General features: G+C 31.2%; 1 protein-coding gene across 2 annotated transcripts; it reads left to right on the top strand.

The window, feature by feature from the left end:
- Window positions 1–11,240: 11,240 nt before the first annotated feature.
- On the top strand, window positions 11,241–16,573 carry SURF1 (Surfeit locus 1 cytochrome c oxidase biogenesis protein). Of its 2 annotated transcripts, XM_011040873.1 has the most exons (7): window positions 11,241–11,476; window positions 11,592–11,692; window positions 13,146–13,384; window positions 14,976–15,150; window positions 15,227–15,510; window positions 16,129–16,225; window positions 16,280–16,573. In XM_011040873.1, the coding sequence occupies exons 1-6, from the start codon at window positions 11,314–11,316 to the stop codon at window positions 16,196–16,198; spliced, it is 1,032 nt and encodes a 343-aa protein (XP_011039175.1). In that variant the 5' UTR covers window positions 11,241–11,313; the 3' UTR covers window positions 16,199–16,225; window positions 16,280–16,573. The 2 variants fall into 2 exon arrangements, with proteins under 2 accessions (XP_011039175.1, XP_011039174.1); XM_011040872.1 differs by having other exon boundaries at window positions 16,129–16,573.
- Window positions 16,574–17,575: the final 1,002 nt, after the last annotated feature.

Below are 17,575 nucleotides of genomic sequence, written 5' to 3'. Positions count from 1 at the left end.
TTTGCTTGTACAACTATTTAAAATAAGAGTAAAGTATGGCATAAACGTTTAGGCCATCCAAATTCTATTGTTTTGTCTCGATCGTTGAATTCTGGTTTGTTGGGAAATAAAACTAAATTTTCCTCTCATGATGTTTTTTTTTACTATTCTACATGTAAATAAGGCAAGAGTAAAACTCTTCCTTTCCCTTTCCATGGCAGTCATGCTACAAAATACTTTGATATTATTCATAGTGATGTTTGGAATCCTACACCAATCATTTCTCATGCTCATTACAAGTACTTTGTGACATTTATTAATGATTGCATTCGGTTTACTTGGGTGTATTTCCTTCGTTCCAAATTTGAGGTCTTTTATGTTTTCAAGTCCTTTTTTGCTTACATTGAGACTTAATTTTCTATTGGTATTAAGATATGATTCGGGTGGGGAGTATATGTCATATGAATTTTATGATTTTTTACAGCAGAAAGGTATTGTCTCATGATCATGTGGTCATGCAACTCACATACAATGACACAAATTCCTACAAAGCCAAGTAAATTAGGTTTGTTAGGAGTGTGACACAAAGATAATTTATATCTAGATACCATCACTATTGGAAATGGAAAACCCCCACCCAACGAATATTGATTCGTGAACAAGAGGTATAAGGATGACGCCACGAAGCTAGTTGTTCTTCAATAAGTCGTTTTCAGTTTTTTAGAGGACTATAAAAGAGAGATTATCTCACTAACACACACACACACACACACACACACAAAGTGCGACAAACATGGAGTTTTATTAATCTGAATTGCCTAACCTTTCATATCTGGTTATACTTTTATTTATAGTGACTCCAAACTAAAATAAACCCTAATGGATACTTTATGTGGACTCATATGATACCCACTTATAATAAAATATGATTAATATAAATAAACCCTAAACTAAAAAGAAAATAATAATAATAATAATAATAAATCTAAAATTAATATCCTAAATATGATAGAATCAGATTTGTTGCCCTTTAGAAGTCCCATATAAGCTAGGAGAATCAAATCTGAAGGTAGAATTAATTATGAAATCTTCTTTCCTTGTTGTAGCTAGGATGAAAAAGGAATTCTTATAAGAAAAGGATTCTGAAATATTTATGAATCCTTGCCATACTTGAAAACTATGGTGCAACCCATTAAAGATCTTAGTAGAACTAGAAGATTCCCAAAACAAGTTGTCACATCATTTTAGGAAAAGAATCTTAGCCAAATAGGAAATTTACAAGTCAAAAGGAAGTAAATAACAAAATACATACAACCTTCATTGAGCAGTACTGTGATGCCTTCCCAAACTTCAATTAACCTCAAATTTTAACCCAAGATAGGACAACATGTCTGAAGACTCCACATAAAATTTCATCCCAATCTAATGGTCAAATTGAGAATTATGACTATTGTCGTAAAACTAGATGGCTGCATATTTTACATCAAAATCCGAATTTAACCTTGCCTAGATCATATCATTCCCTCTTTCTTCAAGATAATTCATCCTCGAATCACCAACAAGTTGAATGGACGATTCCCTAGCCTCTTTTTAAAACATTTGGAGTTCTTTACCTGCCAACAATCATCACGAACAACTTTGAATGATGATTTTTTTCTTAACAACAAATGGTTAGAGTTGTCTTTGATTGCACTGTTTTTTTAGAAGTGTTTTTAGAATAGTAAGCAATCTCAAATGATTAGTAAGAAAATATATTAAATATAATGTAACACAAGAAATTACAACTTTTTTATTGTAATGATTTAATTGGAAATTCAATGATCATGCATGCATGTAAGAATCTTTATCACCAATCAATGTTAGTAGAAACTTAATGATGCAGAAAAACTTTAGACATAAATCAGATTTTCTATGGTTGCTTCCTAGGCTATTGGTATGACTAGGCTTGACCACGCGTCCAAGAACTATCCTGCAAAACAAATCCCATGTTGAAACAAGATACCTTTTGATGTTTAAGAAAATAAGTGTAATAATAATATAGTGTGTATGAAAATAAATTCAAAAGAAATTTATATATGAAAAAAAAATCTATGACATATGACATTGCTGGCTTTAATGGTTTTTACAACCTAAAATGACATTGCTGGCTTTGGCTGTTTTATGGCCTAGAATGGCACGACTAATTTTGGTTGGCTTTTATGTTTGACTTTTATTGCCTACACCTTGACATGGTTAGCTTGTACTATTTTTTATTGCCTAGAATGACATTTTGTTAGGCTTGGTTTTTAATGGCCAAGTGGACTTTGGCCAATGATGGGATTTGATTTTGCCTAGTGATTAAGTGTATTTATATACAGAGTCATTGGATTTTTTTCATGTAAAGAGAGACATATCATTTACGGTGAAATTGATGTGTTATCATTGGTTAGCCATGATGATTGCATTAATTATTGTTTCATGCCATAATTGCTATGCCATATGCACTATTAGTGAAAATATTAATGATAAACAGTGTTATTGTCGCAAAAAATGGTACTTGTTTTATATAGAAAAAAGTTGCATACCAAAAAAGTTTAATTTGTATAAAATGTTTATGTGAAAACCTAAAAACAATTATGCAGAAAGGGTTATTCCAAGTGTCATGTGTGGGGGGTTTTCATCAGGCTAAAATTCCAAGAATTTCTAGTCATTCAGGGAAGGCTCAAATAGTTAGAAATAATATTTTTTGTAAGATCATTTCTTCTTAGTACCACCAAAACTTAATTATTTATATTTGTCATTAGTAACATACTTTTAAAGAATTTTATAAACAACAAATATGAAACTAGCTTCATGTGATCCTTTAATAAAATGGACAATCATAATTAACAAAAATTTAATTAGAAGGCTTATATTCTTATTTTGTTTTCTTTTCTTTGTTAAAGATCAAATCTCATCTTAATTTATCTGTAAAAAAACTAAACGCTGCACACTTGTTATGCATTTTGTAAAATCAAGTTAACACAACTAAATCACTGAAAGAAAATGACAAAACAAAAGAGCAATTCCTTAAACCTAATTTGTAAAATACACAAACATATGTGTAAAGTGATAAATAAGTAAGTACAATGAAATAAAGATCAATGAATCAAAACATAAATAAGCACTAATGTGATATAAATGTGTTTATAATAACCTATTGGACAACATCTTATCCATCAATTCAACCACAGTGAGGAGAAAAAAATTGTGAAAACAAATCATAAAAAAGGAAGCTAAAATCATCAAACCAGGTAGATGAACTTTGTAAACTATGCAAAAGCTATAAGGAACCTAAATAGAAGCTCAATGAATCATAATTCATAATAGTTAAATGAAATAAGATAATAGAGAATGGTAGATGAAATCTTTGTTTGACAAGAAAGAAAAATACAATCAATAAATCTCATGGGAAGAAATGAAACAATGGAATAAAGTAATAGACGCTTAAAACAATGATTGAATATACGAATAAAAAGAAAAAAGAAAAAAAGAAAAAAAGGAACACTTAATAATAAAAAAAAAAAGTAAAGCAATGCATATAAAAGGGGAAGCACAAACTAAATAAAAGTATAAATACACCAATGGCTTAATGATATAAAAATGAGAAAAAATGATGATAAAGGAACATAGTAAATGAATGAGAAAACATCAAAATGAGCCAACAAAAAATCTTTTCCCTTGAACCTGTTGAAGTAATGAAAAGGAATCCAAAAAACTAATGAAGTAGTACATGATGCCATAATAATGCATTAAATAATGAAAAAGTATAACATATATTTGAAATCTAAACCAATGAAAAACATCAATAAAGACCTCAATCACATATGAAATAACCTACAAAACTGATTAGGTTAAGCATGAAATAAATTGTCTTCATATTATTTTGGCTTAACCTGAATGACATAGTCCTTATAAAGGGCGAAGGGCATATAAAGCTAAGGTGGGTTGTAGATCATGTCAAAAAAATAGATCCTAAAAAGAACCTGGTAACCCACCTTAAAAAAACTGTCTTCTGCCATTTATAAAAAAAAAAATCATGTTTTACTAGGTGCTAAGAAGCTTTTTAAAACATAAGTTCTTTGACCTAAATTTATATTTGTTGTCATGTATTTTTTATTTTGAATTTAAATGCAAAGGGAAACCTAAGATCAATTATGTTATAATTTTTGGGCGTTTAAGGTTGGATGAATTCCTAAAATAATTTAGAGAATTTGCAGAGCTTGTGATATTTACAACTGGATTTGAAGGTTTGAACCTTTGATTATTACTTCACCATATATTTGGCTTTTATACTTGCTTTCTTGGCTATTATCTCTTTTCTTTTTATTGATAATTTCTTAATAAGTTTGATATATAATGTTTGCAGGTTATGCCAAGCCAAACCACTTATTGACATAATAGATACAAAAAATCATTTTAGTCTACGTTTTTATCCATTTATCAACCTTCAACATCTAACATGTAGCACAAGTTATTGTGTTCATATTTTTCTAGTCTTTATCACCTTAATTCCTTTATTACTTGAATTTGTAATTGCTGACAATATACTAATTGTTCAAAATTTAGGATATGTAATTCTTTAGATAAAAGGTCGTTTACCAAGACAAGTTGAAACTTAAGTTCTTTGACAAAAAAATCCATATTTTGCTGGGTACTTGGAAATCTTTTTGAAACTTAAATTCCTTGACTAAAATTTCTATTTTTAGTTTGACCATGCATGTTTAGCAATATTCAAGAAGTTTAACAAGTTCAATTAACATGCTGCTTTACCACTTTATCCTTGTGTAGTCTACATTTCATGAATATCCTATTATAGAATTATTATTTTTGCATCTTATACTTGGTTTCCCTAATCCCCTAGTGACTATGTCATAAATTATAATGGAAAATCAAGAAAGCATGGGTGGAAAAACTATGTTTGCATTATTTAAACCAAACTAGCAAACATCAACCAGTAAATGACATTCTCCATCAAATGTTAATGTCTCAAATTGTAATGACCAACCCCCTTTAAAATCTCAAAGAGTTAAAAGTAATCTTAACATTCTTGAACGAGATCTTGAGATATGAATTTTATTATGGCAACATCCTATTAGTCAACAAGATGAAATTAGATGAGCTTATATCAAAATGGATCCATATCAACCTAAGTTAGCAAAGTATCCCAATACTGAATCAGGGAGATAGTATATCGATTTCAATACACTTGGTTTGATCAATTTCTTTGGTTATAGTATTCTCCATCAAATGATGTAGTATTTTGTTTTCCATGCTTTCTCTTTGAAAATAAAGTGTCTTGTCATCCCATATTCACCACTGAAGGTTTTAGAAGTTGGAAAAAGGTTAGTAATGGGGTTAGATGTGCACTTTTGATGCATATGGAAAGTCCAACTTCACTATATAATAATATTGTGAAATCTGCTAAATATTTAATAAAAATAAGTAGACATATTGATAAAGTGTTGAATGCAAAAATTATTGAAGAAGTTCAGAAAAATCAATTGCGATTTTCGATAATAATTGAAAGTGTTTAATGGGTTAACTTACAAGCATGTGCATTTAAAGATCATGATGAATTTCATCTTCTAATAATTAAGGAAATTTTTATGAGATGATAAAACTTATAAGGAGATTAATGTTAACATTGATGATGTTGTCTTAAAAAAAAGCTTTGAAAAATGCAAAATATACCTCAGAGTTAGAGATGTAACAAAATGAGAAAAACATTTTGTAAAGAAGTTAGAGATGTAAAGTTTGTATTTTGATTGATAAAGTGAAATATGCATAAAAAAAAAAATGGCTATTGTTTTAAGATTTGTTGACAATCAGAGTTTTTTACGAGAGCTTTTTTTTGGTATTGTGCATATTTTAAATACTACTTTTTTAACACTAAAAAAAAATATTATGATGTGCTCACTCGATATAACTCGTATATCCTCAATATACAAGGTCAAGGGTATGATGGTGCTAGCAATAGACATGGCACATGGAATAAACTATAAGCTCCATTTCTTAGAGATTGCCCCTATTCATATTATGCACATTACTTTGCCTACTGACTACAAGTGAAATTAGTTGCAGCAGCTGGAAATGAGATTTTTATTTGGTTGTTTTTTTCAAAATTAACAACCATTATCAATCTTGTCAACTTCTCTCAAACATCATACCAAGTTACATTATGTTCAAGCTATAGAAATTGCATATATGGTAGCTACTAGAGAGTGTGAGACTAGATGAGGCTAATCAAATTGGTAATTTACATTGAAGTGGAACTGATCGGTAGAGATCTCATTTTGATTCTATTTGTAGTTTAATAGATATGTATAGTACAACTATTATTGTGCTTAAAAGTATGGTTCAAGAAGAATCTTCTAACTCTATACGTTGAGAAGCTGATGGTTATTTGGTTGTGATGAAATCTTTTGATTTTATATTCATCTTATATTTGATGCGTAAAATAATAAGGATTACTAATTTACTTTGTTGAGTTTTGCAGCAAAAATCTCTTAATATCTTAAATGCAATGGATCTTGTATCAACTACTAAAACATTGCTTTGAACTTTGAGAGATGTTGGATTTGATCTTCTTATTGCACATGTGCAATTTATGTGCACATAAAATGAGATTGACATACCATAAATGAATGCTTCGTATAAAAAAAGCTACATGTCATTCATGCCAACAACAAAGATCGGTGACAGTTTACCAACACTATCATTATAATATATTTAACTCAATAATGGATTTTTAATTGAAAGAATTAAATTACAGATTCAGTGATGAGATAATGAAACTCCGTATACTTAACTCTGCTTTAGAACCTAAGAACAACTTTAAATCATTTAAAGTTGATGTTATTTGTAAGCTTGTTAAAAAAAATTATCCTGAAGATTTCAATAAATAAGAGATGTATTATTTGAGATTTCAACGAGAGTATTATCATATTGATATAATTTATCATATAAGCTTTTAGAAAATGTCTACCATTTATTTATGTCAAGCATTAGTTGAAACAAATAAGTCTCAGCACTATCATTTTATTAACATGTTGAATCGTCTTGTTTTGACTTTACTTGTTTTCATTGCCACCACAGAGCGATCATTTTCAGCTATAAAACATATTAAAATTGTGTTTCATAATAAAATAGAAAAAGAGTTCTTAGTAGATTCTATAATGATTTATATTAAATAAGAGTTTGCTAAAGATATCGATTTAGATTTGATCATAGATAAATTTTATTGCACAAAACATCGAAGGGTGCAACTTTAATAGTATAGTTTATTTTTATTTTTTCTTCAATTTATGTACTTTAAATTTTAATTTTTTCATATTTTAACTTGATAAATTTATATATACGAGTTAATGATTGATCTTGAAAAAAACTTTATGTATATTTTCTTCGTAGCCTAAGGCAAAAAAAAAATTCTCAGCTCTGCCCATGACCCTTATGTTATTTGGACCAAGCTCAAATGATATAGTTTTCATGTTATTAGGACTATACTTAAAACGTGTTGCCTTCATGTTTAGAGACGGGCTTCCTCATCCTTTTTCACCTTATTTGACCCTAGAAAATTATATGGGCCTCACCCTAATACCATAAAAAATTCTTAACTGTTGGTAATGATGTTTAAAAACATTCAATACAGCTCCATCTCAGTCATCAATACGACAATACCTATACACCTTAATATTTTTTTATGACTGAGATGCCACTGTTGCACTATATTGGAGCATGTCAAAATTTTCTTTGGAGAACATGCACAACTTTTCTTACCAATAACCACCAATCAACCGCCAACCACCAACTTTTCCACCAATATCACGATAAGCTAGGTACCTAATACATTACTCACCATGAGGCATCTTTACTTACCATAAAGTATTTACAATACTACTCTTCATAAGATAAGCACCAATCTCTTTACCGATAGTATTCTCCACTCATTACAAAGCTCTTTATCACTACTCAACTCATGGAAAGCTGCAACTCTACATACCATAAGTTACATATAACATCATGCTCTACAAGGTAAGTGTGACCAAGGTCTATAAATATATCTGGTTACCTAGTAAAATGTTCAAGTCAAGCTAAGACAATTCAGGCCAAACCATATAATTTCATATAATATCAAGAACAACTAGCACCTATAAAATAATTTTAGCAACTATAAGCAACCATACAACAATTCTTAAAACTATAAATAACCATTCAATAATCGAAAAAGTTTAGACAAAACATAAAACTTTCATATATATACACTCTCCTACATTCTTTACTATCTTGCATATTGTTTTGCTTATATATATTTTTTTAATTTAAGTATTGAAGGGTCTCTTATTCTAATAAGAGACTTGTTTTACAAAAAAACTTGAGATAGTCACCTTGTCAGCCCACTAAAATAGTGACAAGCTCAATCACTCCATTAACCTAAAATCACAGTCCACAAAAAGCTCAATTTAGTTTGAGATTTTCATAAATTTATCAATATATATCAAACAAGAAAAAAAATAAGTAAAAAAACAACAATAAGAGCACTTAATAGTTATGAGAAATGTGAAATGATTGGAAAGAAATTTAATATCTAGAAGAAAATGACAAAAAATCAAGAATAATTCTTTTAAATAAAAAAAAAAGAAATTTTTTTGAGAACGAAGATAAACAAAACATGAAAACTAAAGACATAAATAATATATCAAAATGTATGTGTAATCAAACCCTAAAACAAAGAGACACACAAACATAATGAATAACTTGAAAATCCTCAAGGTATAAAATCCAACAATATACTATATTCATTAACCTAATTCAACTGCTTATTTTCTCTATATACATGGAATCTTATGTAATGCAACCCTTTTATATAAAGTAGTGGGGAGAATTTTAAAAGTGAATTATAAAATATGACCAAGACTACAAATCTAGGGTAAAAAAAACCAAAGAAACACAAAAACTAGTTTTTTCAACCACAAAACATGACACAGTTTCTGTAGAGTAGTTAATTGCCCAATTCCACAGGGAATAAACTCCAAAATACGACATAAAATCATAAGAAAAAGAGAAACCAACATCAAAATGGGAGTACCTCTTTATCGAACACAGAAGAAACTCGCTAAGATTAATTGACAAGGATATATATATTACCTCTCTTTAAAATTAATGACAATATATGCGTAACACCACTACCACCTAATGCCTTTTTTCTTTTATGATCTTAACAAGAAATGCCAGTAATGGCCGGCATATAAAGCTATAGACGATCGGCTTATGTTCTTGGAAAAATCTCCATCTGCTTCCCCTCAAAGTAACCACCAATCTCTCTCTTGTATATTACAATTTGTTACCAATAATTATGCAAAAACCCTATAAATATTGGTTGATTTCAGAATTAGAATCACTTGCTAACTAAATCAAGATATTGGCACAATTCAACCTCACAGTGCCTTTTTTTTTTTTTTTCATTTTCTGCTTCTCTCCTTCCTGCAGCTGTAGATGCAGTAAGTGGTTATCATTCATCGTCGTCAATACATGATGATATAGAAAGGGTGGTGGTGTTTGTATATATTGGCTTAATTTGTTGCTGCAAACTAAGAATGCTGATATCTGAAGGATTATTTGCTCACAAGGTTTGGGATATGGTATTTCTGGGAATCAAAGCTTAAGTAGACAGGTTACCTCACACAACACAAACAAATCCTCATCACTAAGCCGATCCCATAATAAAAACTATGTTCTTTCTCTTAATGGAATGTTATGTTCTGCCTCCCTTTCTTCAAAAAATTTAGTTCTATCATTTGGAAGGGATTTTTCTTGCTTTTCACCGTAAAATGAGGTATTATTTCATACAATGTTTGGTATTTGGTTTATGAAAAGGAAACCGTTTCCCCATCAACCTCAAATTATTTTTATCTTGGAAATTATTTTGATTAGATATATTATATTAAAAAATAATAATAAATTATTTAATGGGTAACAAACAATTATATTTTATTAATTTTATTATTATGATGTAATTTTTTATAGAATTGATAAAATATTAAATGATATTAATTTATATTGAATTTTAATTTTATATTTTTAAATTTTAAAAATATTAATGAATATAAAATTACACTCATTTTAATTTATACACATAAAATTTATATATATATATATATATATATTTCTTATGAAATAATGTTAGAAAAAATTATTAATTTAATATCTAGTTGTAGTAACTTCCATATGATAATAGTAATAATTATTATAAGTATTTTTTATTTAAATTTAAGTTTTTTAGTTTTAATTTAATCAAACCTTTAAAAATTAAATTTCAAACTAAAATAAATATGTTTTTAAAAAATAACATATTTTTCTCAATTTATAAATTAGATTTTGAGTGAATCAACTTTAACCTCAACTTTTAAATTAGATTTTGAGAGGAATCAACTTTAACTACCCGAATCGCATCCCTCTCTCTCAGCATCTAACCACCAGCCCTCACTCTAGTAACTAAAGAAACAAGAGGCAATTAGGTTTGGGAAATTAAAATGAATGTTTTCAAAATATTTTGTATTAAAATAATGCTATTTATATAATTTTAATTTTAAAATCAAAATAAAAACCAATTCAAAAATATTAAAAAAATAAATTGAAACAAGAAAAACTCAATTTACATGTTAAAACGCAATAAGTTAGTAGGGTTCTGTGGATTAACAATATACTAATTCAAATTACACTGATGAAAGAATTTACGCTTATGGGTAAATCAAAAAAACCTCAAATCAGCCCCAGAAAACAACCCATCGGAGGCAAAAAGAAGGAAAAGGGCATGTACGAGCATCTGAATGCAAAAGACCGTATAATGAAGACGGCAACTGCAAGCATGATAACTCGCTGTAAGAAAATAAATATGGGCAACTAAAAGGACCGATTGCGCTATCTAAATTAGCACATCAGTGACGCGTTGCCTTTTTCTTTAAACAAAACAAAAGGATCCGGTAAATATAATACCACCTGCTTAATCACACTGCTAAGCACAGAGAGAGACCGTCGCCAGCCATGTTCTACAGCGGAGCAGAAAGTTTAAGAGCCACTGTGAGGTAGAAGGAGAAGGGCTTTGCTTATATAGGAGATGAGGGGTGCCGAGTAAAACCCTAGTTTTTTTTTCTTTTGAATTTATTGGGCTTCAATATGAGGCCCAGTGGGCCTTTTAGGCCTCAGAGGTAGGAGTCCACTTCGATCTCTCCTTCCGGTCAAAACCCCGTAAGCCCTCGCTGCTAGAGACACGGATTTGTCGAAAGCAACAATCAATCAAATGCAGGACTCCTCGATATGGCTTCCATGTCCAGAACTCTAGCAAGGAATTTCCGTAACACTCTTCAGCTTAGAAGTGGCGGGTCCCTCGACTCCCTTCCGAAATATCGGATCCCGTCTTCATATTCATCATCTCCCTTTTGTAGCTCCGCTGCTGCCACCATCTCTACACAGCCTCCAGGTATGCGCATTGTAGATGTATTTTGTGGTTTTCTACTTTCTTCCTCTCTTTCTGGGTTGATCAAGAAATTCAAGAATTAGTTATGGGAGTTCCAAATGGTTCCTTTTATTTTCAGAAAAAGAGAGTGGTTCAAGATTGTCAAAATGGTTACTCTTTTTACCTGGAGCTATCACTTTTGGCCTTGGAACTTGGCAGGTTCTTAGAAGGCAGGACAAGGTTCTGTTTTTCTCTTTCATTTCTTGTATCTTGCCTTTTTAATTTGGGTTCTTTAATCAATTCTCAATATCTGCCTGTTTGTATAGTTATTGCCTTAGTGTTTTCCTTAACTTGTTTTTGGTAGGCTCTTGATTCCATTGAAATTCGTTTTTTAATATTATACTGCTTGTCAAGTGTTGGTTTTAAGTTTAACTGGGTGTATGTATGTTGCAACAAATTGTATTAGTAATGCTTGCTTTCGAATATCAACACCATGACAGTGGTTTGGTGAATTTATTGTTACTTCTATTTCATTGTTTTAGCATCAAGATGGTCCAGTATGTATATTGTGAAATACTTGTGGAAGAAATTATCTTAAGGGTATCCAATTTAGTCTCTCCAAGGATCAATTTGGTTTCTCCAGGAAGGTGGAGTTCAGAAGCTGTTTTATTGCTTACTAGCAAAATTAAGACCCGCCCATGGCTATGCGATCTCTCTCTTGGATTAGAATAAATACTGAAGTGGAAACAAGTATGAGAATAATGGCAACCTTCCTTGCATAAAGGCTTAGGATATTGGCTGTGATACAGCATAATGGTTGCAGGCTCACAAACTAGGATGGAAGCTACGGGATTATGAAATTGATGGCAAAGAGATAGATTAGTGAATATTTTGTGAGCTTGGGTACAACATTGAGCGTTGCATTTTTTGTTTTATCATGATATTAGCTGGAGAGTTCTTATATTTAATATTAATTCTATTCTTTCTCTGATATAAGTTGGCTGAAAGCTATTTTAGGAAGCAAATGCATTTAATACCTTGCTTGTTTGACGGAAAGTGAATTCAATGGAATATGATTTCCAAGAAAATGGATCACTTTCCAATTTTTGGATGTATCATGGAATGAGTTGGAAACCCTGTTTTGGTGTTTGCTTATGTCATAGAAAATAAGAATTTTGAGCTATTACCCTTTTTTAGATGGTACTATCAAACATATTCGATGTTTGATGTACATTGACAATGGCTTCTTTTCTATGGTATCTTATTATGATATATATATATATATATATATTTATGAATATGTTAATGTTTTTTTATACAAGGATAATGAAGTAGTGTACTACATCAGTTCTCCGGTCCTTCATGGGAGGTGTTCCATTGAAAACACTTTCCTCCTTCCAAAGCTTAGGTTTTTTTAACTGGAAAGTAAATTACATTAAACAGTTTTCAAAAATGCAGCCAAACATTAGGAAGTTGGGAAAGTATTTTCCAGGGGGACACTTTCTGACGAACAAACTGGATGTAAATGTTATATGTAACTTTAAGCCTATGCTTGTAACACAGCAAACCGTGGAGAGGACAAGTTCTATCCCTTTCCACATATAGATAATGCCACTTTACTAAATTTAATCATAAAGGCTGTTTACAGTCTTGCTTGCTTAACTAATATGTCTGTCATTTTTTGTCCCTATAGATCAAAATGCTGGAATATAGACAGGGGAGATTGGCAATGGAACCGATGAAGTTCAATGATGTATCTCCATCTAGTGAACAGCTGGATGATTTAGAGTTCAGAAGAGTGGCATGCAAAGGAGTTTTTTGTGATAAAAAGTCAATCTATGTGGGGCCACGTTCTAGAAATATTTCTGGAATCACTGAAAATGGCTACTATATCATTACACCACTTATGCCAGTCTCCAAAAACCCTGAGTGGTAAGCATAATTTTATGGCTGTACCTTTATTATTGACAGAAATACTGGCAGCTTGCCATGTCTCTATGTGAGGCCAACTAGATTGCCAAATTTGCACCTGCTTTTTATCTGTATATGTTCACCAAGATGTAACTTGTAAGGTATACTACAACTCATTCAAATGTCCTAATTTATTCTCTTGAGTTTTTCTTGAAATATCAACCATAGACATTACAAGTATTGACGTCTAGGCTCTCAAGTTTCTGGGATCACCAAGGTTGTTATGGGTATTAACCAATATGGATGCTTTCGAAAGTTAAGTAGAATATGAACTGATGGTGAAAGATCTGTGCATTTGAAATCGTTGGCTTTCATTTATCAAGCCAATATTCTCTCTCTTTCTTCGTGTAATATTACATTTGCTTGATTGCTTGACTCTCTACCTTATTACCTTCTCTTGGAAGTTAATGATGTTCTCTCTGTTTTTGACTCAATGCAGTGAAATTATTTTTTCTTAATCTCCTGCATTGTTAGTTTTATTGTTAGCACCAGAAATGCAATCAACTATTTACCTGATTTCCTGATTGGCTTTTTTCTTTTAAGTAACACCTTGAACAGAGTCATGTTTTAATTTCATTTGGGGTATTAAAGCAACTGATTGTGGTAATTTGTTGTAGAAAGTAATTACTATATTATCTTATCCTTGAAGAATGAAATCTGAACTCTGAAGGGAAGTTGTGTATCGTGTTCTAGTGTTACTGTCTTTAAAGTGTTGTTTCACATGGCAATCTGAACTCTGAACGTTGATCATAACAAAACTTTGATTCATATGGTTTGACAATGTTAACAGTATAGAATAACAATAATATCATACACAATGATTGGTACAGTAGTGATACCTCATCTATGGGAAAGAAAAAAAAATTGATTTGTACAGTGGTGATTACACTGTTAAGCACAGCAGAAGGTAAGACTAGAAATTTCTGAAGCAATTGATTCCTTTTGAAATGAATAATATTTGAGCGCAAATTACTAAAAGTTCTGAGGGCTAGTTTCACTGATTTAGCTTGGCGTTAAAAATTGTTGAATGATGGTAAATAGTTTAATATACTATAGTTTATTTATATGTGAAACTCTCTTTGCCATTGGTGGTGCACAGCCATATTCAATTTTTTTTTATCTCCCTTTGCATTTCAAAGAATGTATCACTATCTCTAATCAAGAAACCTTTTTCAAGGGATATACTGACTGTCTGATGTCTTCCCAACTTTTAGTGCCAAATTGACCTTGAAGTTATGTTTGGTTAGATTGTACACTATTCCTGTGGTTATTTGACATCAAGCATTTATTGACAACATGAATATTGGAGTCGGCTTCTGAAAACATGTATATATATAGAGAGAGATAGAGAGCACATTTCAGGAATGTATTCTTTCCCGTGCAGTATTCATGGATATGACTTTTGCATAATCGCACTATGCATTTCCACAACGTTATTTGTGTTTCTATATTTATGAACTCATAAGTGGATGTTATTTTTTTTTTCTACATTTATGAACTCATAAGTGGATGTCTGTTTCTCTTTAAGCTAACTGATGTAATTTTCCTCCAGTGTGCAGTCACCGATTCTTGTCAATAGAGGATGGGTACCCCGTAGCTGGAAAGACAATTCTTTGGAAGTTTCACAAGATGATGAACAACCCTCAGATATAGCAATGGCATCTGCCCAAGGGAGTGAGAAAAGCTCTTGGTGGAGATTTTGGTCCAAAAGGCCAAAAACTATTGAGGTGTCTCCTGTACTTCTGTTTGTCTTTGGGTATTGAAACCCACCAAAGATACAATCTTAACATATTGCATGTACAGGAAAAAATCCCTTCCATCGCTCCTGTAGAAGTTGTTGGAGTCGTTCGTGGTAGTGAAAAACCCAGCATTTTTGTTCCTGCAAATGATCCAAGCTCCTTCCAGTGGTTCTATGTTGATGTTCCTGCAATTGCCCGTGCTTGTGGGCTTCCTGAGAATACCAAATATGTGGAAGACATTAATGAAAACTTTAATTCAGGCTGTCCTTACCCTGTACCCAAGGATGTTAATGCCTTGATTCGAAGTTCAGTCATGCCACAGGACCATCTCAATTATACACTGACCTGGTACGCTCTCTGGAGCTATTTCTGTGTACTTGAAGTCTGTCTGCCAGCATGTGCTTTGATATTTTATGTTATTATCGGGTATAGATTTGTTCCCTTATATGAAGTATTTATTCTGCTTAGAAGGCCCCAAGGTTTAGATGGGGCAGCTGAAGAGGCATGGCAGTGCTAGGTCCTGATCCTCCACCTCCCAGCATCTTAAATAGAGAAAAAAGTTGGATTAAAACACAGAAATTTCCTAATATTTCCCTAATTAGATCCTTTTTAAAAAAGTTGATGTTGTTGGTCTGTGACTCTGTAGTGTGTGTAGTGTGCGTAGTGTGCTTTTAAACTTTTGAAGTCTAATATGCGCTTAAGTTGCTTCATAGGAAACATGCTATTGTCATAAAAGAAATTTAGCTTGTCAGAGTATCTAGGTGAGCATACCAAATACTGTTATTAAACCTAATTTTCTTCAACGTGGAAGAGACTGCAGGAGGGGAGATTATAAGTGACCATGCCTATTAGTGTAGCATGAACTTTTTAGTCTCTCATGGAGCAATTTTCAGTGCATCAACAGATTTTGGAAGTAACTCACTCTCTCTCTCTCCCCCCTTTTTTACTCCTTTTTTGTGTGTGCAGGTATTCTCTATCTGCTGCTGTAACATTCATGGCCTTTAAGAGACTAAGGCCCAAAAAGAGCCGGAGATAGCTAGTCTTTACTGTGAGAGATTTTACTTGGATTGATCATATTTTCTCATTGCTTCTTTACAAGAATACAACCAAGGGATTGTGGATTTTGGAACTGCCGATCAGAGAAGAAAATGTTCAAAAATTTTGTTGCAAACTGCATTCTGATTGTTTTTCCCTTTTATTTTAACTAAATGTGCATGAATAACATCCATTCTGGTTTAACAGCTGATATGGTGCAACATTGGGTGGTGAAGGAATCCAAGCTATTGGCATGAGAAATCTTATTAGATCAGTCATTTCCTGTATCTTATTTCTATATTGGAAAACTTTGGTGATTCCATCTCAAAAGTGATTTGAATACATAATAAAGGGAAAGCAGAAATTGCATAGTTAATATTGGATAGCCTTTGCAAATGAAGATTTCTTGAATGCATACAATTTGAAGTTAATGATTCATCAGAAAAATGGAGTTGATGAAAAAATCAATAAAATGTTGAATTATTGTTAAGTAATAATGATTTTTTTCTTTTATAATAAAGTAAAAAACAAATATTTGGTTCATTTATTTATTTCCTACCCATCAGTTTTCATTGAAGGTTTTTTTCATTTTTGTTTTGACAAATTTGTTAGGGCTTCACTCTTTTGATATTTTAACACAAAAAATCTGGTATAACCTGAGATAACATATAAAATTTAACGATAGGGTAATAAACATGACTGAAAAGAGTTAATTTAGTTGAACAAATTTTTTTTTCTTTTATTTTTTTCCTGGAGCGTCTTAATTGATCTAAATATAAAACTAAATTAAATTAAAAAGTCATAAAAAAAATTTGAGATGAAATCTAAAAAATATATTATATTATATCAATTTTAATTAACCTGAATTAATTAATAAAATCTAGAACTTGGGTAATGAACATGATTCCAATTAAGCATATTTTTTAAGCTAAATGATATTTTAAAAAAAAAGCGATGAAATTCTATTTTTTTATAATAAAAAATCAAATTGTTTTTGTTTTTAAATTAAGAAAAAACAAATGCATTAGAAAAAAAAACTAGATATTAAATTTTAATTTGTCAAAACTGTGATCTGAACCATATGCAAGCGACAACCATAATAATTAGTGCAGTTAAAACAAAAGCATGAAAAATGGATAATGAACATCGGGCTGAGTACATGTTGATGTCCATGGCATTCTATCGAAGGATTTTTAAATTTGATCCTCCTTGTGGGGTCCACCAGAACCTGAGCCCATTTCCACGTAGGCTTTTCCCACATTTTCTTTCTTTAAAATAAAAGCCGCATCTTTTATTTGAACGCTCCCTCTTGCATCCTGTTTCAAAGCTCCTTTTTATCCCCGATATCCCCCAACAATCTACTTCGGGAAGTTCTTTT

The sequence above is a fragment of the Populus euphratica genome, unplaced genomic scaffold, assembly GCF_000495115.2.
Source record: "Populus euphratica unplaced genomic scaffold, PopEup_1.0 scaffold221.1, whole genome shotgun sequence".
NCBI lineage: Eukaryota > Viridiplantae > Streptophyta > Magnoliopsida > Malpighiales > Salicaceae > Populus > Populus euphratica.
Note: the sequence above shows the minus strand (reverse complement) of the source record. Positions and strands in the feature narration are given on the sequence as shown.

Excerpts from the sequence above, each read along its gene's own strand:
- SURF1 (XM_011040873.1), top strand. The coding sequence starts at position 11,314 with ATGGCTTCCATGTCCAGAACTCTAGCAAGGAATTTCCGTAACACTCTT. Across the intron at positions 13,385-14,975 it reads GTCTCCAAAAACCCTGAGTG|TGTGCAGTCACCGATTCTTG; the intron begins GTAAGCATAATT and ends ATTTTCCTCCAG. Across the intron at positions 15,151-15,226 it reads AAAGGCCAAAAACTATTGAG|GAAAAAATCCCTTCCATCGC; the intron begins GTGTCTCCTGTA and ends TTGCATGTACAG.